This window comes from Hetaerina americana, unplaced genomic scaffold, assembly GCF_022747635.1.
Source record: "Hetaerina americana unplaced genomic scaffold, ioHetAmer1.1.p SCAF_31, whole genome shotgun sequence".
NCBI classification, from domain to species: Eukaryota; Metazoa; Arthropoda; class Insecta; order Odonata; family Calopterygidae; genus Hetaerina; species Hetaerina americana.
Window position 1 is genome coordinate 4396150 of NW_027286886.1, and position 26387 is coordinate 4422536.

At 36.2% G+C, this 26387-nt stretch overlaps 1 protein-coding gene across 2 annotated transcripts; it reads left to right on the forward strand.

Moving 5' to 3' along the window:
- The first annotated feature begins 218 nt into the window (after positions 1-218).
- Positions 219-26072, forward strand: Clic (chloride intracellular channel protein 5). Of its 2 annotated transcripts, none has more exons than XM_071589027.1 (6): positions 219-391; positions 8517-8659; positions 9628-9790; positions 9883-10057; positions 17456-17601; positions 24432-26072. In XM_071589027.1, the coding sequence occupies exons 1-6, from the start codon at positions 323-325 to the stop codon at positions 24510-24512; spliced, it is 777 nt and encodes a 258-aa protein (XP_071445128.1). In that variant the 5' UTR covers positions 219-322; the 3' UTR covers positions 24513-26072. The 2 variants fall into 2 exon arrangements, with proteins under 2 accessions (XP_071445128.1, XP_071445130.1); XM_071589029.1 differs by having other exon boundaries at positions 17456-17595.
- Positions 26073-26387: the final 315 nt, after the last annotated feature.

Sequence of the window (26387 nt, forward strand, 5' to 3'; positions counted from 1 at the left end):
ACCTTAATTATTCTCAGATAAAGGTGAAATGGATTCTCAAGCCTAACATTCAAGTCCGAGCATTCCATCAACGTATGAAATTAACTCAGTAATCGGTATTAATGAATTCGAAACAAATTGAACTAGCGCGGTAATTCTGTTTGATAAATGTACCACCAGGTAGCGTGCCGCTGCTTTTCAGGCCATCCTTCACTTTCGGAATTCATTTGTGCGCACTTGTCCTGCGCAGTCCGAAACCGAAACTTACGCATTTCCTTTTCCACCAGCTTTTTATGGTGAAGAGTGATCAAAGTTTTGATTCTTTCGTTTAATATCTAGTGATATGGCAGAAGATTCGGTATCGAACGGAGCTTCTAATGGAGAAGTGCCGGAAATTGAATTAATTATCAAGGTAAGTTGTCATTTATACTTTGATTTATTAGTCACGTACTAGAAGTTGTAACCAGTGAGAACTAGTTTTGAAGGTACTATGTGCAGATCTTCATCGGTTATTTCGTTGTTGTATTTGGGCGTAGAATGTAATCTTGAAGCTTCGATGAAATTCTAAATTAAGTCAACCATTGACACTTGATATTTACTTATTCCGTTTGTTTGATCGTGGCCAGTTTCCCGCCTTTCGATGTTCCGTAGGCTCCTTAATAACTAAATAGCTTGTTTATGTCGTTCACTGGGATGGGTTTTGTTATATTGGCATTAATAGGATCTAATTTCGCTCGGATGTTGCACATTATGCAGCATGTCGTTTTCTGCCATTCTCGGAACGTTCTTTCACCTGACTTTCTCCGTTGCCCCTCCTTTTTGAATCATCTCTTCGGCAGGTTATTACCCAGTGTAATATGTTCCTGGTAGAAAGTATTTTCACTTCCTTTTGGATCCCACAGGTTTTTGTTGTTATTTTAGAATCGATTTGTGATAATGCCATGTAGTTCGTTACAGAGTAAGAAATACCTGTGCGTGATGGCCGTGATAGTACGTAATGTAGTAGCACGATATTTTATTTCAATGCGGTTTGTAGCGATGAATGCCACAAACAATTGGGTGTGTTGATATCGGTGGAATCATTAATTGTTTGGTGTGTACATCAATCACTGATTGCGATTAGCGTCATTGATGTTATCTTTGAGTTCATACCGCATGCTATTAGCTTTTCTTTCCATTGAATGGGAATCACTGAATAGTTTTTGAAGGAATCGTCGTGTTGTAGGGTTTCTCATGAAGAAAACCTGTTCTATCATAAGGTTCCCTGACCTGCTTTAGGTCTTAGTTTTCTCTCACCTGGTACCTGTCGTTTTCTCTCACTTAAATAATGCCATATATGCACCGTAGATGTTCGCAGGGAATTATTACTTGCAGGTACTAACTTGGGGTTTTAAAACTTGCTGTCTCTATCGTGATTCCATTGATTTTTCTGTATTTATTTCTGAAAATGGGTACTTGTATTTATTTTGATGTGAACGCCGTTTCATCTTGACAATGCAAGTAAGAGCATATAAACTAAAAACTAAGTCATTAAAATGTATGTTAGAACGTATATGACCTTTGTATTTTCTATTTGTTGTGTACGTTTACTTGGCATGACTAGGATTTCTCCTTCCTGAGTACGAACAAATCCCACTTAGTGATATCGTTTGGGTGTTTCCGTAAGATTTTCTCATTTTTTTATGCGAGGTTTCATGCCTTCCAAGTTATCAAGTAATTCTTTTGTGGCGTTGGAGGAATTATTCGTTAATTGTGATCAGTGTCTCCTTTTGTGATGTCTTTTGCACCAAAGATTATGAAGTTCACAAATTTATTCGTATGGCCATCTCAGCAACTCGATGACTACACCTGCTTCCTTGCATATTCTGGGGCGTTGTCTACGCACTCTCCTTCGCTTCCTTGGTATTCACCAGTTATTTTTACTAGAGGCGTTGAGGTTGCGGGGTTTTTCCTTTCCGCATCCACTTCCTTCAGCGAATCGACCAATCTCAGATACAACCCAAAATTGATATACCCCATCTCCTTTACGTTACTGAAAGTGTTCACAATCTGTTTCGAATATTGTTGTCGTTACCAGTAGTGGTTACTGCTTGGTATTTTTAGCCATATTAGTCAGTGTTTTACTGGAATTCTCGTAAGCGTTGATGACGCTTGTGAAACTTTCGCGTCATTTTCCTTTACGATGGAAACGCCCCCGTAGAATCTCTACCCGGTCATTCAAATCGACATGTGGCGAACGACAAATCATTAACACACTGGCTTTATACCCCTTGTGAAATCCTAAGTTTTTATCGCTGATATCCTAATCGATTAAGTACTTGTTTTCAATTCGACAATAAAGATTATCCAGATTGATGGGAGATAGAAGAAAATGAGGGCATTCCTCGACTTGGTATCGATAGTTTTCCCAGAAAAATCTATTCAGCAGATAGGACTGACTGGTATTCCTGTGGGTTGAAAGTTTTTGTACGAGTACTTCGTCAGCGATTTGAGCCACCAAATTCCTCCTTTTGTCATTTCGCCAGCGTATAACATCCAAGGGAAATTATGGGATTCTCTCGAACTTGCTCATCGAGTCATCCCTATTGTTATGCAATCTCGTGGCCTCGCGGTTTTGATATATGGGTTGGTCGTATCTTTTCTCAAGTTTGCTATTGCCTCAACAGTTTCCTCGGCGAAGGTAGGGTGATGACGTCATTATGTCGCGGAATGGCCTACGCCTTCCCCTGCGCTTATCGCCTTCTTACCGGTTCCCCCCTCCTTGGTGAGGTGCACCGGGAGCTTGGCCCTCCGCTCTGTCACCTCCTGTGCTCCCGCCACCCTTTCCTCGGCGTTCGCACTGCTCCTCTCTGGGCGCATGCGTGGTGGGCGGGCGGTGAGCATTGCAGCGAGGAGAAAGGATGTCAGTGGGCCGAGCGCGCCGACCTCACCCCCGCCACATCATGCTTAATTTCACCTTCGAGACCATGTTGTGCACATGCGAGCCATTGCTTGAGAGAGAGAGGGGTCGTGCAATTTACGAATTAAAGCAAACTCGTTGCAGCAAGCTTGAAATCACGCAAATTTTACGTGGTCTTGGGTCAATATGCCTCCCATGAATGAATTTAGCGTAAGCTGAAGTTGGACTGTAGTTTTCGCAGATTCCAAGTTGAAATGCGTTGGCAACGTGACATTCAATCGACAATAATTCATTCATTGCGACCAAAATATTTTCTTTGCTATCGTGGGATATTTTCCGAACTTTAGCGGTTCATGAAGTTTCCACAATTTCCACCGTCCTATAATAGATGCTCTGTTAGTTAGCTCATACTGGCAGTTGTTTTAAAACTTGATAATGCATTATAATCATGAGTCATTTGGTGGCGATTAAGATTAATTAGCGTGAATTGTAATTTTTGGATTCCATCTCACCTCTTGCGTGTCGAAGGAAGATAATAACATTTACATGAAAGTTCTGCAAGCCACCTCTAATGTCTGTGGTAGGGGATGAGCCGACACTGGGCGTGCAGCATCTGAAATGAAGTTTTTCTTGATTTATGTCGCAATATATTGATAAAATCAAATAACGTAGATCATGATAACTACAGGAGTATTCATATCGGTATCTAAGTGATGTCTCTTTACGCAAAACAGAGTACGAGGGATTATTCTCCTTTACGAATACTCCCTCGGCATTTGTAGTGATAATGTCATCTTAAAATTATCTGTTCCAAACTTAATCTCTCTTGCTGTTATGATATGATAGTGCATTATGCTCCATTACGTTTGTCAGTGTAGAAAACTGTTGTAATTACTTTAGATTTTTAGGTATAGTGGTCTCATTTTCTATGGATTTTCAGTATCTCTGTCATTTATGGAGCTCCTCAAATTATTGCGGCATGCGTCACCACAGAAAGTCGTGTAATTCGGGAGCTATGCCAAGAATTATTTTGATTGGTGTGATATGAATGGTTATCAAATATGAACTTGAATTTATTATAAATTGGCACCAGATAATCTAGGAAGATGTGAACTACCGAAGATATGAGTGCAAAATAGAATTATTTTACTGTCAGTAAAATAGAGATTTTATTTATAAATGCTATTCATGGGAAATCCAAATGATTTTTGAGAAAAGATGTTGCCTTGATCAGTTCCTTTCTTAGTTAATGAAAATCCTAACTGCCAACTCGCGGACCGCCTCACGTAATCTTTTAAGAAGAAAAATTGTTCGCAGCTATGTTCATTAGTGTGAGTGTGTGCTGTTAAGTCTGGTTGGGTGGGTGTGGTTACCCCTGCTTACCTGCGGCTACTTGGATTAGTATATGAGAAACTGGCCAGCAGTTCAGGGAAAGTGTTTTGTTTTATATGCGGTAGTTTTTAGGGGTGGCGTCCTGCAGCCGAGGGATCTTGAGCCGTTAAGAATAGTTAAGGAATCTGGAAGAATTAGAATTTTTAGGTGATAAGGGAGGAGTGGAGAATCGACGTCCGCGTGAGCACAAAGTGGATCCTATTTTGACCTCCCATTCGACTGATTGCGTACTTCACTTGAAGTGCTTTCCACATAGCACCTCAAAATTGAAATCGGAATTCCGCTGAATTATCTTGCCACCGCCGGAATTCGGAATGTCTCCCCACCGGGATGGGGAGACGGAACCCGAGCCACCTTTGTTTCTTAAATCCCACGAAAAGTTGCAAGTTAAAAAAAAACATGAAGAGGAATTTAGGAGAGTCATTATAAGTCACCTACGGAGAAGTCATAGCATTTTTGACTGAGACTGATAATTCATAATCACTCGAAACATGAGCCATTAGTTTCGTACCCATCATAGTGATTTATGGGCTGAGGCATGGTAGGTCATTAAAAATATCTGTTAATTTTGACTGTTACTCTTCCCTAAAAATGAAATTCGGTCTACAGTTATGGTGAAATGCACCCTAATGTGAATTACTTATTATTTTTAAATGGGTACGGTGAATCTACCTTCCAAAAATGAAAAAAGCGAAAGTCACTTATAACATTTGCGTTTAAGTAGTCAAAAGTTGGTATGCTTCGGGAGTTATTCAATTCGTTCAAAATCGCTCTCCTTGTTTCCAAGTGTTCAGTTTCTATGAACATTTTGTAATTTTAGTATTATATTTTACTTATATATAGTAATGTTAGTTGCTTCAATGAAAAGGGTAAAAAATGGAAAATAAGAATCCCTTCTCCTCCTCACCCATCTTCGAGATAATTCTCTCCTTAGTGTAGGTCATGGGCGGTTTGAACTCTATTGTCTAATAATTATACTGTGGCCATTTCATCCAAATTGCCTTTGTCTATCGACACATTTTACCGAATCGTCCTAGGGCTGCCGTACCAAATGCCACCATGGATTAAGTCATTTTTGTGCTCTGTCCACTATTTTGATCAATACATTTTCGGGGAAATCGTCGTGGTCAGTGGTATTGTGTAGTGCCATTTTCCATCAGAATAGCAGACTGATACTCTGTTATTTAATTGATGCATATTACATTGCATGAGATGAATATTAAATGACATGGTATTCAGTAAAATATTTTAAATGTTAGTTTGTCAAATTTTCAAAAAATTCCTGACTAGAAAGAAACTTCATGATATAATTGGTGTTGTCCTAGCTGTAGGACGAAACAAATTGCTTGGCCGTACGCTACTGTCAAAGACACATTCCTTTTCCATATTTGGTGTTCTCTTGTTCATTTTCTGGCTGACTCATTTTTTATGCGTCATATGTCTGGTTGTGCCGTATCATGAATTTATTTTCGTTTGTGAATAGTCGAGCTTCTCTTCTTAATTATCTGTTGAGTATTATTTGATGATAGCGCGTTGCTGACGGGAAAGGATTAAGCATTACGGGTGAGGATTAAGCTGAATATGGTGGCAATGGATACAGTTCCTTCCGCTAGGTCTCCCATTCTCCTTGTTGATTCCATATATGGAGTGCACATGCGTATTACCTCATTGGTACCCAAGTTGTGACTAATATTTCCCGTCGAGGAAAGATCATTAACTAACTGCTTGTTTTACAATTTACTTTATTTATGGTGACTGAAGAACGAAAGCGCATTACATTCGATCGTAAGACATTACATCGAAGTTCTATTTTTTAAGTGCTCGATGCATTCTACGTACGGTCGTTTAATGGTGCCAGTTCTGTTACGAAACTTGGGGATTTTTGATAGTAAACAATGCATTCATTGTGTCCACGTTGTCGGTGTCACCATTCGCTTATGGTATAAAGTTTTTTTCTTCGAAGGAATTAATATAATAACCATATTCCCGATGGCAGCTTCCGTCAATTATAACAAAAGCGTCAACAATCGCCCACGAAATTAAATCTATTTGTGTTATTTATATCCATTTTATTTATTATCAAATGCTAGCGCCAATGTTACCAATAGCCCGGGAATTATTTGCCTTGAAAGTATATACGAGTTTGACTATACTTCGTAGTTTCTGATCTTCCGCGCCGCGCCAGAAATGGCACTCTTGAGAATGAGAGCATTCGACTGAAGCTGAGGGAGAGTTGTAAACTTGCCTCCCCCCACCAGCTCCCCCAAAAAGAACCCCTCCTCCCCAGCAGCCTCAGCCGAATGGTCTCATTCTCCTAGCCTCATTGAAAGTTGTTTTTGGTGTGCCACGGAACGTCAGAATCAACCCCGGGATAGGTAGTTCGAGCCCTCTACATGATCTTTCCTCCCGCGCATTTTAAAAAGTATTGATTCGTGTGTGTTAAGTTTGACGACGAAAATGGGTATTGATGCTGATTTTATAAACGTATTCGTATATCTTGAAGGAATCATTATGCATTCATTGCTGAGGCATTGAATGTGTGATTTACTTTGTTTGCAGTGAAACTTGCACTAGCATAGAGTGCCCTAGAAGTTTCCTTTATGACCGCTGACAATTCACAAAACCGCGCATTTCATTTCTTTTTTTCCAGACAAATTGTGTGGTTTTTTCTCACTAGAAGCCATTGAAATAAAATATCCTAGATAGCATTTTGCTTATGTTTTTGTGCATGGACACTTTGAAATCTGATTATTAGTTTTTTGACAAAACACCTCCACTGCATCACTTTCTAAATCCACAGTTCTGTATTATGAGCCCGTCTGTAGATACCATATTTCATGGTTTATAAGATGATCTGTTCCATTCTCTGTATTCAGAATCAGAGAAAAATTTGCATGATGACAAAAATATTTTCCTGGTTGAAGTTTTGCCTTATTTCAGCGTAATAATCTCACTAATTGTGGTATTTACTGTAGACTATAATGTAACTGAATCAAAAATGTAAGTTGCATACTTTTTTATGTAGAAATAAGGTTTTCTTTGACATTTGACAAAATACTGGTAGAGCTATAGCTCACCCCTTTCCCAAGCACATAAAAATGGTTGCTGACCAGCTTGCTGGCATTAGGTGGTTTATTGATATATTTTAAAGAAAATTACGCCCATCATACTATGGTCCATTCTTTAGCTCTCAATATAAACTTAATGAATGAGACTTAAGTGTTGATCAAGGGAAATTATGTTGTGGTAGTTCACCTTATTTTGAATTATTTTTTTTGTTGGAGGTTTGGGAAGCAATTTTCTCAAGTTGGTGAGGAATGATATTGTCAAAAGTTCTCTTCACTCAAATTTAAGCAGCTTTTTTAAATGCTTTTGAGAGTAAGATAGACTTCAGCAATTTAAACACGTTTTGGCCTGTTATATGTATGAAAGTTTATTGTATACCATTTGGCTATTTAAACAAATGTTCCCTACTTTTTTGTTTGAATCTCTCTACTTGTCCTTAGATTTGAGAGTTTAGTTAAGATTCAAGATAATTTGGTAATTATAGTTTGAGTGAATGTTGCTTAATGTCCGCTGTCAGCTTATAAAGCTTGTTGTGGAGCTAGCCACCTCAGAAGTATTGGTATGTGGTGTTATGATGCCAAAATTACATGAATTTAAAATATGCCATCTATATTAGAATAATTATATTTCTCCTAATAATGCTGGCTCAACATTGGTCCAATTTTTCCATTAATAAACCATATTTGAGAAAGTATTTAGGGCTTAGGTGTTAGCTGTCTACTAGTCAAGATACTCTTATGTCACTCAGTTCATTTATTGGCTTCGACATTTGATTGCCGAGATAGGTATCATTTTTTGGTTACTTCTTTTTTGCGCCAAAATTTAGTAGACGTGCTTTTAACTCAACTTTTCTATTATTTTATTATATGCCACTTGTCCGTTTATGAAGATGTTCGATACATAATTTATTTGGGGACCTTCAATTTTTACTTCCCATTGATGACTTTTAATTTATCTTGTGAGCAGATCAGTAACCAGTGTGATTATCTTCTAGTGTTGAATGTTTTGCATTGGTTTCCAACAATTCCAATATTTCCGTGTTTAAAAAAATTCTATGGCTAAAGCCCATAAAATAGCCGATATAGTTCACGCAATGAAAATTATCAAATTTGCAATTATTGGGTTGCCAAAGTATAAACCTTAGTGACTTAGTTTTCATTGAATTTTCTTATTGTTTCAGGCATCCACAATAGATGGAAGAAGAAAGGGTGCATGCCTATTTTGCCAGGAGTACTTTATGGACTTGTACCTATTGGCAGAATTAAAAACAATTAGCCTTAAGGTGACGACTGTTGACATGCAAAAGCCTCCACCAGACTTTAGGTGAGATTGATTATCATTGACTCTGCATATTACTTTTTCTCATACGTAGAATTGTGGCAGTGTAGTCAATGTCATCCAGTTACTTGTTGGAGTTGACATGGCCATTGCCAGCTTTTGAATGAATAGTATAATTTCATGAATTGTTTACCATATTGGGTGTGCATTCAGGTTGATTCCATCCAGAGCCCATAATCTGGAAGATAAGTGGTTGGGGCCTTCCTGAAATTGGCATTGCAATAATAGTTTTTTCACAAATGCTGCAATGAAATGAATTTTGTATAAAAATGGAAATTGGAATGATATACTCTTATGCATAAGGTCACTATTAAGATTTGATCCATTAATATGCGTATTAGTCTACTTAATCTTGTAATGTTTACAATTAGATTTGGTACAAGATTAGAAAAGCATGCATTTCCTGTCAGCAGCCAACTAGTCACTGATTTGACCTGATTACTAATTACAAGTTAATCCAATTTGTCACACATTATTGAATGATAAAACTAAAAGTACACAAAAATAACGTTTCTCCTGTGACCCAGTCACTTGTGCTGGGAGGAGGACAGCCTAAATAATTGTGGGCCATTTAAAGTACTCTGTGATAGCAGTCCATGATAATGTTTCACACTGGCTGCAAACCTGAGAAATACTTAAATTGGCTCCTTTTTCAATTGTCATTAATGGTTTGCATGTTCATTGGAAATAGTGTTTTCTGATTGGGCCTTGAGCATGAGTCTTGTACGTAATAACCTGTGATTTTGGAGTTGTACTTAAAAAGGATAACAAGGTATTTTGGAGAATATCAGTGGGAGTAAATATTTTGTCTGATGTGGCTCCATGAAAATGATTTACATTTCAAGTTTGACCACAATCATTTCCCACTTAAAGAAAATATTTTCTCGTTTTCATTTAGTCATTGATGTAAATCTTTTTATGTGTATATATATTTTTGATTTTTCCCATTTTAGGACAAATTTTGAAGCAACTCCTCCACCAATTCTAATAGATAATGGCCTGGCAGTTTTGGAGAATGAAAAGATAGAGCGACATATAATGAAAAATGTTCCGGGTGGCCATAATCTTTTTGTGCAAGACAAGGAAGTTGCAACCTTGATTGAAAATCTTTACGGTGTATGTTTTTATACCATGATGTTGTGTGGTTTGATGAGGAACTTTTTGCAGTTTGTTTTTGAAACTTATATATATCTATTTATATATTTCAGAAATTAAAGCTAATGCTTCTGAAGAAAGATGACACAAAAATGAACAATCTCATGATGCACTTAAGAAAAATAGATGAGCATATGGGGAAGAAAGGTACACGGTTCTTGACTGGAGATACCATTTGTTGTTTTGACTGCGAACTGATGCCCAGGTTACAACACATCAGGGTTGCAGGTAATCACATGACTAGTGTAATAAATCCAATGTCTTTGATACGTGGAAGCCTTTTTTCCTGTTCTTGTGTGTGAATAATCTTCCCCTCCCTAATTCCTAGGAAAAAACTACAGATCTAAGATTGCAATAGAAATAAATTTTGAATAGGACTCTTGAGTTAATCAGTGGATTTCTGTAGAATATCTGGGGTTTTCATTATAATAGGTAGAGCATTAGGTCAAGGTAGTAATTTCCATGCAATTGAATGTTATCAGATTTAGAAATTTCAATTATGTTGGTTAAAATGATTTAGGTTTTCCTTAAATGGTGTTACAATTCTTTTAAAAGGTAAAGTAGATAACTGAGAGGCAGTGCAATTTGGGGGCCAGTAATTTTTGATGGGGGTGGGATGTTTCTAAAATCAATTTCAGAACAAAGATTTGTTGATTCAGACAACGGTGAAAGAACTACAAAAGATACTCGAGATCGTTCTGTTCAACTTATTATTTATTTAAGAGATTACTTGGACTTCCAAAGAACAGTGTACACTCACCCACATCTTTGTGAGAATCCCTTCAAAGGAAACTATAAATGTTGTGTTGTGAAACTAGAGATCAACCTATTTCAGAACCTAAAGATAATTTGGAAGGAAACTTTGAGTTTGCTGTTTTGGATACCACTCTCAATTCTATGGAAGAAAGATTCATTCAATGAGTTCAGATATCATTTGATTTTTGTGTTTTATCCATAACTTAAGGTTCCAAACAGATGTTGAAGTAATAATGCTGTGTTCAGATTTAGAATAGACTTTGTCCATGAATATTAAGTTTTAAATGAGTCTTCAATGACAAAATGGAAGATGTGGAGCTATTGGCTGTTAAAGTAATAATCTCAAGAAAGAAGATCCTAAGGCCAATAAAAATAATTAAGAAGAAACTCCTATACCGGTATTTCGGTCACACAGGTGACCATCAACGGGGAGAAAATCAAATAGGGCACTTAAACTAAGAAGAGGAATGTGCACAGGCACCGTCCAAAGTCAAGTGGGTGTTCAGGTCGGGGGGTGAGGTATATATACCTGGAGGGGCAAGGGGGGAGGGGTTAAGTGATGGTCCGTAGGTGGGGGGGAGTTTGTTGAGGTCACGTGGGAAGGAGTGGGGGAAGAGTGGCGGATATTAGGAGGGGGCTGTCTGTTTCTGAAATGACTAACAAAATTAAAAAGTGAACTGTTGATGATGCCTGGTTCATTGTTCATAAGTTTATTCTTGTTTAAGTGTATGTGTAAGCTCTCACAGGCATCGAGTTTATAGTGTTGTATCGGTTTTAATAATGTTAAGTCGTTGGGAGTGATAGAGTGTTCCGTTTCAAAAATGTGTTTGGCGACCGCTGATCTATCGAAACGTCCGTTCTTAAAGTGTCCTATGTGTTCCTTGAATCTGATTTTGGGATTACGTTTGGTCTGTCCAATGTAGGAGAGTTGGCAGTGTGAGCAAGTAATTTCGTAAATACCTGATTTGTCTAACTGTGGTGTTATGTCTTTCGGGTTCCCTAAACACGTAAGAAGAGTGTTACGGTTCGCGTAAGTGACATTGGTACCAATTTGTTTAAAGACCTTATCAAGGCCTCGGGTTAATGTGGGGAAGAAAGGTAATGCGATAAATTTATTATTGTTGTCTTTCCGTTGTGGTAGAAGTGTGGGGCTGGAAAATTTCATCGACACCATAAAACACCTACGCATCCAGCCCCATGAGATTCTTGTCTCTTTTGACGTGGAACAACTCTTCCCGAGCGTACCCATTGATATTGCCCTTGAAAACATCGCGATTGGCTACACACAAAAGACATAACACCCATTGAAATTAAAGAATACGTTACTCTTACTAAAACTTGCATGGACATAACATACTTTCAATTCAACCAAAAATTTTACAAACAAACGCAAGGCACAGCTATGGGAAATCCTCTTTCCTGCTTTGTCGCTAACATCTTCCTACATTACTTTGAAAAAGACTGTAAACACACGTTTGACTATTTCCCCAACATTTGGCTTAGATACGTAGACGACATTTTTGCCATTTTTGACACCAGCAAGTGTGACATAAATGACTTTTTGGACCGGCTGAACAAAAAACACAATTCCATAAAATTCACCTTTGAAGTCGAACAACATAACTCACTGCCTTTCTTGGACATACTAGTAATTAAAAACCATGAGGGCTTAGAGTTTGACATTTTTAGAAAAAAGACCCACACCGACAACTACATCAAAGCAGATTCACACCACCCCTTTCAACAAAAAATGGCAGCTTTTAATTTTCTCATACACAGACTACTGACGACACCACTCAACAAACAACGCTATTTCAAAGAGTTGGAAAACATCAAACAAATAGCCATTAACAACGGATACACACCCCAAATTATAGACAAATTAGTTAGAAACAAAAAAAGAAAACTTGCCAATAAACATACTACACTTCTACCACAACGGAAAGACAACAATAATAAATTTATCGCATTACCTTTCTTCCCCACATTAACCCGAGGCCTTGATAAGGTCTTTAAACAAATTGGTACCAATGTCACTTACGCGAACCGTAACACTCTTCTTACGTGTTTAGGGAACCCGAAAGACATAACACCACAGTTAGACAAATCAGGTATTTACGAAATTACTTGCTCACACTGCCAACTCTCCTACATTGGACAGACCAAACGTAATCCCAAAATCAGATTCAAGGAACACATAGGACACTTTAAGAACGGACGTTTCGATAGATCAGCGGTCGCCAAACACATTTTTGAAACGGAACACTCTATCACTCCCAACGACTTAACATTATTAAAACCGATACAACACTATAAACTTGATGCCTGTGAGAGCTTACACATACACTTAAACAAGAATAAACTTATGAACAATGAACCAGGCATCATCAACAGTTCACTTTTTAATTTTGTTAGTCATTTCAGAAACAGACAGCCCCCTCCTAATATCCGCCACTCTTCCCCCACTCCTTCCCACGTGACCTCAACAAACTCCCCCCCACCTACGGACCATCACTTAACCCCTCCCCCCTTGCCCCTCCAGGTATATATACCTCACCCCCCGACCTGAACACCCACTTGACTTTGGACGGTGCCTGTGCACATTCCTCTTCTTAGTTCAAGTGCCCTATTTGATTTTCTCCCCGTTGATGGTCACCTGTGTGACCGAAATACCGGTATAGGAGTTTCTTCTTAATTATTTTTATTGGCCTTAGGATCTTCTTTCTTGAGATTATTACTTCAATGACAAAATCAATGCTGTAGGGTTTCGGCTCTGAACGTAAACTGAAAGTATGAGTCATTCTTGCAGCTGCAATTCCTAGATGTGTGTTCGAATACAAGTTTATCTATCAGAATAGTTTGTAGAGTTGTTTAGTAGTAATGGAGTGATGGTCTCAAATTTTTCTCGCTAAATTTTGCTGACTTGACTTGCATCTCCATCACCGATGGGAAGATTTATCTACTTAAAATTATAAATCTTCCATTTGCAACTCAGCCAAGGAAGAATTGTTTGACTGACTGGCCAGTTGAAAGCTAATTTGCCCAAAAAATTGTGCTAGGAGTATTTGAGTGAAAGAAGGAATAACTTATCAAGCTCAGCACTAAAAACATAAGATGAGTGACACGCCCAGTTTCTTAATGTGTAAGTATTAAATCCACTTAGAATTTCAACAGCTCCATATCCTTCTTAATGAAAACTCTTTCCTCTCTAGACAACTGGTTTTACCTGTCGTTAGGTTTTCCTGGAAGTCAACCATGAGAGTTGACACAATGCCACATGCCTCATGTGGAACTCTAAAATTTATAAAAAGAGACGTTTCAGGTGTGATATGGTGGAATATCATGATTAATTAAAAATATCATTTTTCCACAAAAATAATATTTTTGTGGAAAATTACTATTTTTAATTAATCTAAAATTTATGGTCTTATGATTAGTACACTGGCCTGTTACCCACCCAACAAATATGAACAGGTTCATCATGTTCATTTTCATTAGTTCATTTAACTAGAAAGCATTCTTTAAATGCTTAAAAATTTTATTCATTTAATAAGATCATGATATTGATTTTCAGTTGCTGATTTTAGTTTTATATTTAACTAGAAGCTAATTTCTAATTTCTTTTCAATGCTTTTTTTTGTAAATTCTTTGATCCAGTTTTTGAAAATTAGCTCAAGATTTTTAGGTGGTGCATGTGAGTTATGTCCATTATGATGTTATAGTAGATGCCTAACATTAAACTTAAAGAAGTTTAAGCCAAGTAACGTTAAATTTCTTCCGATCTCAACATATTTAATTCATCGTGGAACATTTTTCAACTTACCTGTGTGATTTCAGAGAGAAGTCAATAAAGATACAACTATGTATGTTTCTCTTCCAGCCATGTAATAAGAATAATAGTTTTGCCACTTTTCAAGTTGAAGGGAAAGGGAAGACTTCATTATTTGCCAAAGGTGGTGAAATACCTAGGACATCATAGGCAAATGTTGAGGTTTTATTTTCCTTTGTGATATCGTACTTCATATCACCTCCCAAATTTTGTGTGGCCTAAATGTATTGCCCTATAAATTTGATGTGTGATTCGACCCATAATCAACAGGTTGACCATATTCATCATTTTCAAAGCATTTCTTCTGGGGCCGGGGCGGAAATATTATTTGATGCATATTAGTAGGTGACAATGCTGGAATAGTGCAATTTGAAAAGCATTCTTTATTTGTTTTATTTTAATTAGTTAGTGGATAGCAGCATCTGCCATGGTTCCAGCATTAAAATCCTTACCGCAATGAGTATAATTGGTAGCCCTACCATTTAAGGTAGACTGTATGGACATGATTTAACATTGCCACATTCCTTAGCTTCATCTAGTGGGACAACCTGACACCCCACACAACAATTAATTGTTCTTCAATTCCTTACACTTTTACCTCCCTTCATTCCATCCAGCATGCCTATCCTTATCTTCTCCTTACCTTGGCTGCTTAGTATTCTTCCTTCTGTCAGTCTTCAACATTCTATCCCCTTGTAAAATGGTCTGCACTTACTCTTCCTGGCTGCTAGCAATCCCCTGTCCTCTCCCACCATGGCTAGCACTTCCTCGTTTGTTTTCCTTCCCATTTCACCCTCTCTATTCAGTTTCACAGACACTACTCAAAAGCTTTACTCCACTGTTATAATCTTGTTTCAACGATCATGTATCCACATCCTAAAAAACCACTCTGTATTACAGTTAACATAAGTTTTTTTCTTAGCCGCCCTGCTCAACATTCGTGGCATCACTTTTTTCCTTCTGAAAGCTCTCCATATATTACTGTTACTTCGACTATCTTGGTCCATAACACTTCCAAGTTAGGTACACTTTTCAACCTGATCTAGTGTATGACTTTCTGTTTTAATTTTTTTTAGCTTCCCTCTTTCTCAAAAACCTCATAGCGTTTGTTTTGTTTACTGTGATTTTCATTTCATATCTGTCACACTGATTTTCTAATGTATTCTCTTGGCTGGCTTAATAAGCTTGGTCATTTGCAAACCTGATTTTATGGGTTCCCCGCTGACTTTCTTTCTAATATTCAGTTTTTTAAATGCCTCTTTTTTCCATTTCTTCTACTCACAAGTTGAAAGCTACAAAACTACTCAGTTGGAAGAATTGAGAATATACCAGGTCTGTCCGGAAAGGATCATGCCATGAAATATTTTGAGAAAAATAGCCTACATATAACAATGAGGCCTTAGTCGCCTTTGAAGTACTCCCCTTCGGAACTCGCAAACTTATCCCAGTGTCTCTCCCATTTTTCAAAACAATCAGCTTAAGTCCTTTTTCAGAAATGTCATCAGCTGCCTCACCAAATTCTTTTATCTGGTCAATATCAAGAATTTTGCACTGCAGTTGTAGGGGACTTGCTCCCAGCTGCAAACAATGACCTAGGTTTTATAAAAAACATCATAACTGGAGGCATCATGGGTGTAAGGCTATGAAACATAAGTCTAGTCTTCCCTCTGAGATAAAGGTGAATGCAATGAGGCAGCTGATGATCATTCCAAAAAAGCACTTTGCCAATTGTATTTGAAAGTAGAAGAGATGCTGGGATAAGTGTGGGAGGTCCCATAGGGAATACTTTGAAGGGGACTAAGGCCTCATTGTTCTGGGGTGTCAATATTTTACCAAAATTTTGCATGGCTGGATAGTATCAAGACACACATTGCACTTATATACACTGGTCATTATCTACAATAAAATTATTCCCTTTATGAAAATGTCCTTGATTTATTGATAATAGTGCTTTTTGATGAGTGTGCAGCCATGTCTGCCATGGTGCCACCATGGTGAGTGAACTTAGTTGTAAAAACTCCATCATGATTGATATAAAAGAACATGCACTGTATTTGTGTCTCCTTTTCACCAAAGCCATGTCATGTTACAGAGATAAAAGGAAACTAGATATATGTGCATTAAAAGGTTTTATTCGATATAAATAAAAATTGCTAGCTTTTTGTGGGACAGACATGGCAACTATCAGGCTGGGTCAATGATGTGTAAGTACTTGAAAATCTGAAATCGGAAAGGTATATAGAAAAAGTTTGTGGAATAACTTGGATTGGTCAGATAAGCATGGAATTTTAGAGAATTGGTAGTTTTTCTGGAAATGTCCTGGACAAAATAAACATGGTTTTTGCAGATTATGCATATAGTAAATGTTTATAGGTCAATGTAATATTAGCTTGTTTACATGACAGGATATGAGGAGATGGGACTGAGAGAGATTGTGTTGTAATAACAGGTGTGATATGAGATGATAAACTCAGTGGGAGGTTCAAAAGTGAGAGAAACGTTATAATGAAAATTGTGGCCAAATTTAGGCATTAGCGTTCAATGCATAGCTATTGAAGGGAAGACTACTATTAATACTACTATTTTAATTTCAGCTCAGCATTCCAATTTCAGCCCATTTTTTCTGATAATATAACATTTCTTTGCTCTTAACCTTATGCTTGGAAGTATACTTTTTGAAAATGCCAGAGCAGTTGGTTAAAATTATCCTATTTGATTAATTATTGGTTCACTAAATTATGAAAGTTTGAAATTGTTTCGTTATTTTAGTGCAGTAGAAAGGAGCAATTTTTATTTAAACTTGTGCATTAATTTCAGTATAAAATGCCTCATGATTCTAACTTAAATTGCTTTCATGCTCTGAGCCTTGTACATGTGATTTGAAGCTTAATCATTTGAATTTTTTCTCTGAAAGTTAGTTATAATTATTCTAAAATGGCTAATCACATGTTAGTTATGATGAATACCATCGGATTAATGTAAGCTCCTGTGTTTCAATGAGAATTATTGGTTCATCTCTTAATATATAATTTTCTTTTTAGGAAAGTACTTTGTAGACTTTGAGATCCCTGCTGAATTAGCCAACTTGTGGCAATACATGTACCACATGTATCAACTAGATGCCTTTACACAAAGCTGCCCAGCAGACCAAGATATAATTAACCATTATAAGCTGCAGCAGGTGGGGGTCAGTTCACTTTCTCTTACTAATCCTTTCTGTAATTATAATTATTATTTTTATTCACCAACAGTCATTTTCTTGGCAATCACAGAACTGATGAGCTTATCAAACTTATGTTTTTCCCTTAGAGAAATCATCAAAACTGGTTTCACGTGTAAAATTACTTACATTTCTGAATCTTTCAGATTGATTTTCAATAAGATTTTCAGTTATAGCAAATATTTAAATGCTACCTCATCTGCTTTGGTGTCAAAGAAAACATTGTTGGTGAAATGAGAACAATGGCTCATGATTTTAGAAATAACTCATTCCATTGTTGTAAACATCCTAGACCTTTGGGGTTCTTTGTCTGAAGGGGATGGCCAGTCATTCTATACTGTACATATGAGTCCCAATATCAAGTACCAAATTGTGGTTGTAAATATTGGATCAGGCAGTTAAAAATTTCCGAGGATGATTGAAAACTGGTTCTTCATTCATATCAAGTTTGGCTGTAAAATAGACCTATCCAACCTTCTGATAATTCATTTTATAATTTATGAGGCACGGGCTATGGTGATGGGTGTGCTCTTTTGTTTCCTAGAAGATGGTGGAATTTGAATTATATTGGTGGAAAGTAGTTTTTTGGAATTCATCCTAGACATTCATCTCTGTCAGCTGGTAACCTTTATGATTCTCCTATAAGCATCACCCTGTGGAGAAAGTGGGGTAGGCTTCATGTTGCTGGTTAAGTTAATAAAATATTCTGTGGTTGTGTTTTTTTAGGCAGGTTTAGACTCAGTGGCTTCTTTCCACACTCATTCACCTCTTGAGGATTTAATGTGACAGACCCATACGTATGTGTGTGAATTTCACTTCCCTTTATGTCCTAGCATTAGGTGAGCTGTATCCTCGCCTATTTTACTTAGTTACTTATGCCTGATTTACCGTGTGGATATGGTCAGTAGTTATGAGTAAAATTGCAGGATATACCTGGAAATAACTGCAAAATCTTGACAAGAATTAATGTTCTTTGTACTTCTGTTATGAATTTGTCCATCCAGCTGGTATTGCTGTCAAACTGGCAGTTTGTGTGAATCCTCAGCAAAAGATTTGAGTACCTGTTGACAATCTTTGACCTTTAAACTAATGGCAGCTTGAGCCTCTTTCAAATTTGGTCTTATATCACTTGGCACAGGAAAATTTTATATAAATTATTTATGGCTTTACAAAACTCATTATGACACATTTTGAGGCTAACCGGATTACACACCAGTGTGTCTCATATGTTGCTCTTAAACTATTGTAGTGCAGGGTTATGTCAAATTGAGCGTTTCTGCAGAAATTATGCAGTTCATGAAAGTTAGGGTAGAGCTTAAAACCAAAGAAATAATGTCACAATTATTAATTGGGTTTTGCAGGGACCATTATAGGGGTGTGTTAAATTAAATATTCACTTTATGGTGGAATTCATGGTATAAATTGTCTTCCTGTGTAATATCGCATCAAAGTAATAGTATTTATTGTTAACTGGTGTATTACTCTAAAATCCCCCTAGGAGGAGGAGAAGAAATTGAATTTGAGACAATTTTACCATGAAATCATGAGGACAAATTAAAGAAAAGCACCAAGTCTCATTGAAAACTTTTCCTTGAAGTATGTTTTTACCAGGAACCAAAATTTTAGCAATTTTTATATCCAAGCATCAATGTGAAGTCAACCTTATTTGATTGACAAACGTCATGGAGACTATGGCTGATTTTGCATATTTTTCCATTCACCCACCGAATCTGATTAATTAATTTGCAAGACTATTTAGGCTTTGGTAAAATTTGGTGAAGAATTTGTACTTCTGGAAACAGGTTGAAAAGATTGATTCCTGTTTTGAGCTATCATTTTGCAAACACATGCCTTTTGGTGAAGTATATATTTTTAGATTGGATGGAAGTGTAAAAAATGAACTGTCCTATTGGAAAAATACAGCTGGAGGGGGAGACATATACAAGCACTTTTAAATCACTTTATATCTTGTTTCCCAGTTTCTGCAGATAATGATTTTCTCACGATTATATTGCCCACATCATTTTAGGCTTTTTTCTCATTACCAAAAAGGATTGTATAAGATGGCCCGGAAAAGTAATATTGAGTGTTATTAACAGGGATGTGTATGGGTTCACTATTATCACTTTCAAAGAAAACCAATCAAAATTCTAGCCAGTCAAATCATCACAAGAAAATCAACTGAAATTAGGACTGCATAGATGCAAAATTTCCTGGAGGCAGAATTGTTACTCCTGAAGAAAATATGAAGTATGTTAGTTGTAGCATTGAATATCAAACTTATAAGATTACATATGACATGTTGTTATTAACTATCCCAAAAAAATTTACAGCTCACATAAAATCTGCCAATGCTGGATGGAGCACATTCACTGCTATGGCACACACTGCAAAAAATTAACATTTAAGTATTAGTTGGAGAATGAGTATTGAGAAAAGCCTATGTGTTATTTTCTATTTGGCTTATGCTTCTGTTATATGTCACTTCTGAAACAATCGATAAAGCAGGATGTGTGTATTTTTGGCACCTTCTTTGGCGGCCCACTGAAAATATAATGGCACTTACGCTCTCTTGCTTATGCTGTGCATAAAAAGTTTTAAAGGTTTTAACGGGTAGTTCATAGGTTTTTCACCTATTTTTTACAAGCTATCGTCATTATTGATAAAGTACTAAAAATAGACTTAAGTACATGTGTGGTCTTACATTTACATAGTAAGAAATGAAAAAATAGTAGCTTTTTAATCAAGAATTATAGCTAAATATTGAATGGGTAATTAGTTATTGAACTTAAGAGAATAAAAACCATTGCTTTAACATTTTAATGTCATTAAAAATGGCGTATGGCTGGTACGTTGGAAGTCTATGAATATAAGTCCCAATGAATTATTCAAAAGAACTCACGAAGGTTATTGATGTTTTTTTTAAAAATTGTGGAAAATAATAGCAACCCTTGAAAGTGACTATTATATAGTTGTTTGCTATTATGTTTCCAGAAGTGATCACACAGAAAATTTAAAGTCAGACTTGTTGGCATCTTTCAAGGCCATCAAAAAGAGTTAATTTTTGTCACTTTTACTGTTAGGCCTTTTCTCTGTTCCATGTATTTGCTATTCAGTAATAATCATTGTTAAGTGCGCATTAAAAAAAATTGCAATAGTCTTGTTGCCTAAACTGACTTCACACGGGAAATAATTGTTTCAAATTTGATGTTAGTCTTAAAATATCCATAAAAATGAGGTTAATTTTTAATGTTACTTAATAATAGGTTATTATAAATTTCTAGATGCACATTTACTGCATTATAAATTTTCCATGATACCTTTAATCAAATGCAAGGGTGGTCTGAAAAATTCTCCGCCTAACCCATATATGACATACCTGCTTGCTTGATTTTTTTCTCTTGTACTGGAGAAATTGTGAGTAGATGCAGTGTGCCAGGGCAAGACATTCTATCCAGCAGTTAGCTGTTGGCAGTTATTTGAATTAGTGCAGTGCATTTGTTGTCAGGAATGGAATGTGTGGGGCAGTGGTGAAATTCTATATAAAAGATGCCAACCGAAATTTATTTGAGGATGTTACTACCTTGTCCGATAAATAAAGCAAGAACTAGAACTAAATGGAGGCATATCATGGAGGAAGCCAAGGCCCACACTAGGCTGTAGAGCTGCAGATGATGATGTTCGATTAAAATAGTGTGCACTGTTGATTTTCCTAAATTCAGTTCATCAGTTATCATTCAGACAATTTTTTGACGATTGGTAAGGATAAGGGACCACACACGATCAATGTTGTTGTCAACACAGATGGTTGAAGGTCATCATGGCCTTGCATCATCTGTGGCGTTTTGTCGGCCATCTTTAAAATGCTTAATCTACGTGAAAACTCATATTTTCTTCAGAGCATTATCACCGTAAACAGCTGTTAACATTTCAGTGATTTCTTGATAATTTTACCACACTTCACCAAAAACCTTGATGTTGATTCGTCACTCCATGATTTTGTAATTTCCACTTTTGACGAACAGTAAAAACGAGGACAACAGAAACTAACGTAACTGACACCATATGCACAGCTAGATGATCCGCCAAGCACAGACTGCTTATTGGGTCTTAGGCATTTAGTGCCGCTAGTGGGCAGGGCTTTAGTCCGCGTCATTGCTGCCAGTGTACCATTTCATGTATTTATTGGCCAGATCACGTGAATGTATGTGGGTACTCTTTTCCTTCAATACTCACCATGAAGAAATGGGTGACTGTGTTTAAATGGACGTGAAAACCTTCAAGGTGATCCACGTGGATGCCCAAAAAGTTAAACCACACCAGATATTATAAAAAAAGTGAGCAATGTGATTTTGGAAGATCAGCATATGAAGGTCCTCGCAAATGTTCTTACTAATAAATCAAAAGAGAGATGGTACTTTTTTCCACACTTTATTTAACAAGTCGACCGGTTTCGTCGCATAGGCGACATCATCAGATACATAGAATATATGTACCTTAATGTCGCCTACCTGATGTACCTGAATTCTATGTACCTGATGATGTCGCCTATGTGACGAAACCGGTCGACTTGTTAAATAAAGTGTGGAAAAAAGTACCATCTCTCTTTTGATTTATTAGAATGGATTTCCACAAAGTGAAGCCTAAAACCATCGAGTTTATCAATGTTCTTACTGTTTGGTTATCAGAATACCTAGTTGGTTACATTTGGCATGAGAGAATGGGCACGGCAAAGCTCTGTGAGATATCAATGCCAAGCATGCTCACTATGGCTCAAAAATACATTTGGAGAGCACTTGGCACACAACTTGGCATGCTTGGCAACCTAACACAACTTGGCACACTTTATGAAAAATAAGAGTGATTTTCTACATCAATATTTGAAAATGGATGAAACATGGATTCAAAATTTAACTCCAGAATTGAAACAACAATCCATGCAGTTAAGAGAAACTGATTCTTCTGCTCCAAGGTAGGCGAAGATGGTGCCATCAACGGGATGGGTCATTGCATTGGTTTTCTGGGATGTAAAAGGAACTCTGTTGATAAACTATCTTTAAAAAAGGTAAAAAAATATCTGGGGACTGCTGTTCTATCTTATAACAAAATTGGATGAAGAAATTCATGAAAGCAGACCTAATTTGCAGAAGAGAAAAGTTTTCCATGAGGATAATGCACCTTCCCATAAAAGGCTCTTGGTGATAGGAAAATTGAGGGATTGGCACTACGAAGTGCTAGAGCATCCACTATATTCCCCGGATCTAGGTCCGTTGGGCTCCCACCTCTTCTGAAAGTTCAAAAATTTCCTTGCTGGTCAATGGTTTTGCCTAATTAAGAAGCAATTGTGACTTTACTAGTACTTCTCAGCACTTCTGGAAGAACTCGACATAGGCATGATAATGGCATTGGAACACAGCTAGATGAAATGTATTAATTTTAACGAAATGAAAAATAAAACTTTTTGGAAAACATAAATTGTCATTTTCATCATCATGCCGAGATCTTTTCTGAACACACTTTTAGGTTAGGTAATATAGTCTCATATTTATGTGGCACACATATGGCAAAGTTATCGTTTAGTAGTAGTTTATGATATTTTTTAAGTTTGAGTTACTCTTTCAATGATATGTGTTTCAAGATGGAAATGTGGAACTTATATACTTATAATATCAATGTCAGGAAAATGTTTATGCTATGAAGTAAATATATGGTAACACTACGATTTAGCTACATAATTTATGCATTTTAATAACACCTAAGGGGGACTTCATATCGCACATAAGTTAAAATTATGAGGAATGAAAAGTACTTTGACCCAAACATGTGGAAACGTGAAAAATGAAAGAACTGATGACTGATAGCTCAGATCCTTTGTAATGCCTCGACTCCGAAAATAAATCAGTGTTGGGCTCCTGAATAATGAAAAATATTGAAACTTGCTTTATCACATCAAAACTACATTGGATCAAAAATAATTTTATTATTTTACTTAGTAAAATTGCAAAATATTTTGCTTAACAAGCATTTCGTTTCTTGAGAAACATTGCAGAACAAATTATGCTCATTGTGTGAGTATCCACTGTAATATGAGTAATATTGTCATCATGACAAAGTACTCATAAGACAGTAAACACTATTTAGAAGGTAAATATTTGAGGGGAAGGTTCATACAGTGCTCATGGCTGTTTGGTGCATCTCCTTTGACAAATTCTAAGAGCCATTCATAGTGTTATCATTCAGTTTCTTCATTGTTGCATCATTGAAATTTAACTTGTAGTTACAACTGGCTTTTGAAGTGCAAATATCTTGATTTAAATAGGCTATTATTGTAACAGTTATGGCTTTCCCGCGTAATGGGGAACTGTTGACCTGGGATAAGAAATCGGTGGTGGCGATGGTTACCGCATTTCTAAAGTGGTGGTTAAAATTTTTTTTAATACTATAATAACTGAAATGGTGAAGTTGGATAGCTTAATTTATCATATAAACTTGGGAGGGTTTGAAAATTTTGTTTATAAAAATTAGTCTTCAGTTTAAGAAATGCCTTAGAACGTTGCTCAGTGAAATTTTCTTCATTAATGTATTGAGCATATTTGCTTTTAATCAATGCATAATAGATCTTTGCATGGCTTTCATTAATGGCTGTACATGTCTAAACCATGTTTGCCTTTTTAATTTAACTGAACTAAAGCTGTGAAATGTCAATTAAAACTTAGTAATATTTCTCTGTTCTGTAAATACTTTTATTCTATAGGTTCCAATTATTTTATTAATACTATTTATGCTTTCTGACCCAGGGCATGAAAATGAAGAAACATGAGGAGCTGGAGACACCGACGTTTACTACTTCAATCCCTATCGAAGTTTCCATGGACTAGAGAATTGTGTTTATATCCTCTCTTTTAGTAAACTTTGAACATAAAAAATGTTTTCATTCTCTGACTTACAATTTATAAGGTGGGCAACGCATGTTTATATGCGATTACATGTAATTATGTGATTCAATGCCTTCTAGTTAACTACTGAATATTTGTTGGCTGATTGACAAGTGTCACAATCTGTTTGTGATTGATGGAAGCAGGTTAGCATTGTTTGTTACCATATTTGAGGCAGAAGTTGCTTCATAATATATTGCTTTCATTTGAAGAAAAGGCTCTTCTGCTAATGTGTACTGATTTTCTGAAGTTTTGCCAGCAATTTTAGTTGTTCTTATCTACTTTTTCTGTTCTATAGCATTTATGTGGCCTAACTTATTTTTCTTTCTGTTCTGGTTTAACAAAAACATATAGTTACAAGGATACTAGGTATGTGTTCATTTGTGCTATCATATTCTAGGTTCATTTGATTTCTATTATAAGCCATTGAGTTAATGGCTTCATGTTTTTGAATGCCAATAACATAAGTATCATTCATTGTTTATATTATTGAGTTGTGATTGTAGTCTGTATTCATTGTAGCAAAGCTTTCATCAATGGGAGGCTATAATTTTTGCTAATTTGATTAGTATATCTTTATGCCAGTGAATTGTAACTGTTCATTGTACTTATATGGTACAGAACTCTACTTTCCAGGAAGAATTGTTCGTATTTGTCCTGTTTCATTTAATTTTGTTTTAGTTTGGTAACCAAGTAACATCTGCAAGAATTGGCTAGTGATATAAAAAATATAGTGTGCATTTTTCATCAGATTTGTGATCCACAAGGGATCATTTGAAGGAACAATTATCCATGTCCTTTGCCTGCATAATCTATTGCCTTCTTTAAGTGTCAAATATTACTTATGTAATTATAATTATAATTCCAATTCAAGCTAATTGTAACCATTTCTTCTTTGCCCTCATAAGTATACTGAAGGCAAAGAATTTTTTTTACTTTTAACATTCAAATTGCCTGAATATGAGCAGGTACTGTCTACAAGTTATTGTATTTATGTTCCAGCATAAATAATTTATATTGGCTTGAAAAAAAATACATTCTAAATACATTAATACATCTATTTTCTTACATGCAAGTAAAATTGTTCTTACTTTAAGCATTAAAACTATTCTTGTTAGCCAAATAAATTTGCTTGTATTACAAATTGTTTATTTTTGCAGCCAAATGGAAGTACATATTTTGGATTAAAGAATATTTTTATACACATTAAAATCTCTTTAGAATGAAATATAAAATATGGCATCATCCTCTTTAGTCAAAATATTCTCACCTGACCATGTTACCAATGCTTCCCCTGGTATTTATGATAATTACCACCAGTTTTAAAAAGTGAGAGCATATGAAGAATATGTCCTGCAGTTTTGTTTGGCCATGCTAGTGAGGTAAATCAAATAGTTACTGGGATTAACTTAAATATTGAACTTAAAAAGTTGTAGTGAGGTAATTAATAATAATATAATCTTTTAATTCTATAATATACTTGTAATCAGGTCAAATAAAAACGAGGAGTTCTCATTATCTTTTGAAAAGCTCTATGAATGAATAGGTGATATTTTTACATTTATTTCCAAATTTTAATCACATTAATGGCTTTTTCCTATTAAAGAGACCTGATTCTGAAAAAATATTACACAGTTCTTGATGTCGTCTTGGTACAGGAGGTATGATGGAAATCTAGAGCGGGTCCTTGAAAAAAGTAAATGGAAGGACAGCTAGGAATGATCAATCATTGCACCTCAAGGACTTCGATGTGGGGGTAAAGAGTTGGTGTTGATCTGGAAAAAAATATTTTTCCTGGCCCACAATACACTGTTTACT

Coding starts and splice junctions, on each gene's coding strand:
- Clic (XM_071589027.1), top strand. CDS start 323: ATGGCAGAAGATTCGGTATCGAACGGAGCTTCTAATGGAGAAGTGCCG. Junction 10,058..17,455: donor ACAACACATCAGGGTTGCAG/GTAATCACATGA, acceptor TTTTCTTTTTAG/GAAAGTACTTTGTAGACTTT. Junction 17,602..24,431: donor ATAAGCTGCAGCAGGTGGGG/GTCAGTTCACTT, acceptor TTTCTGACCCAG/GGCATGAAAATGAAGAAACA.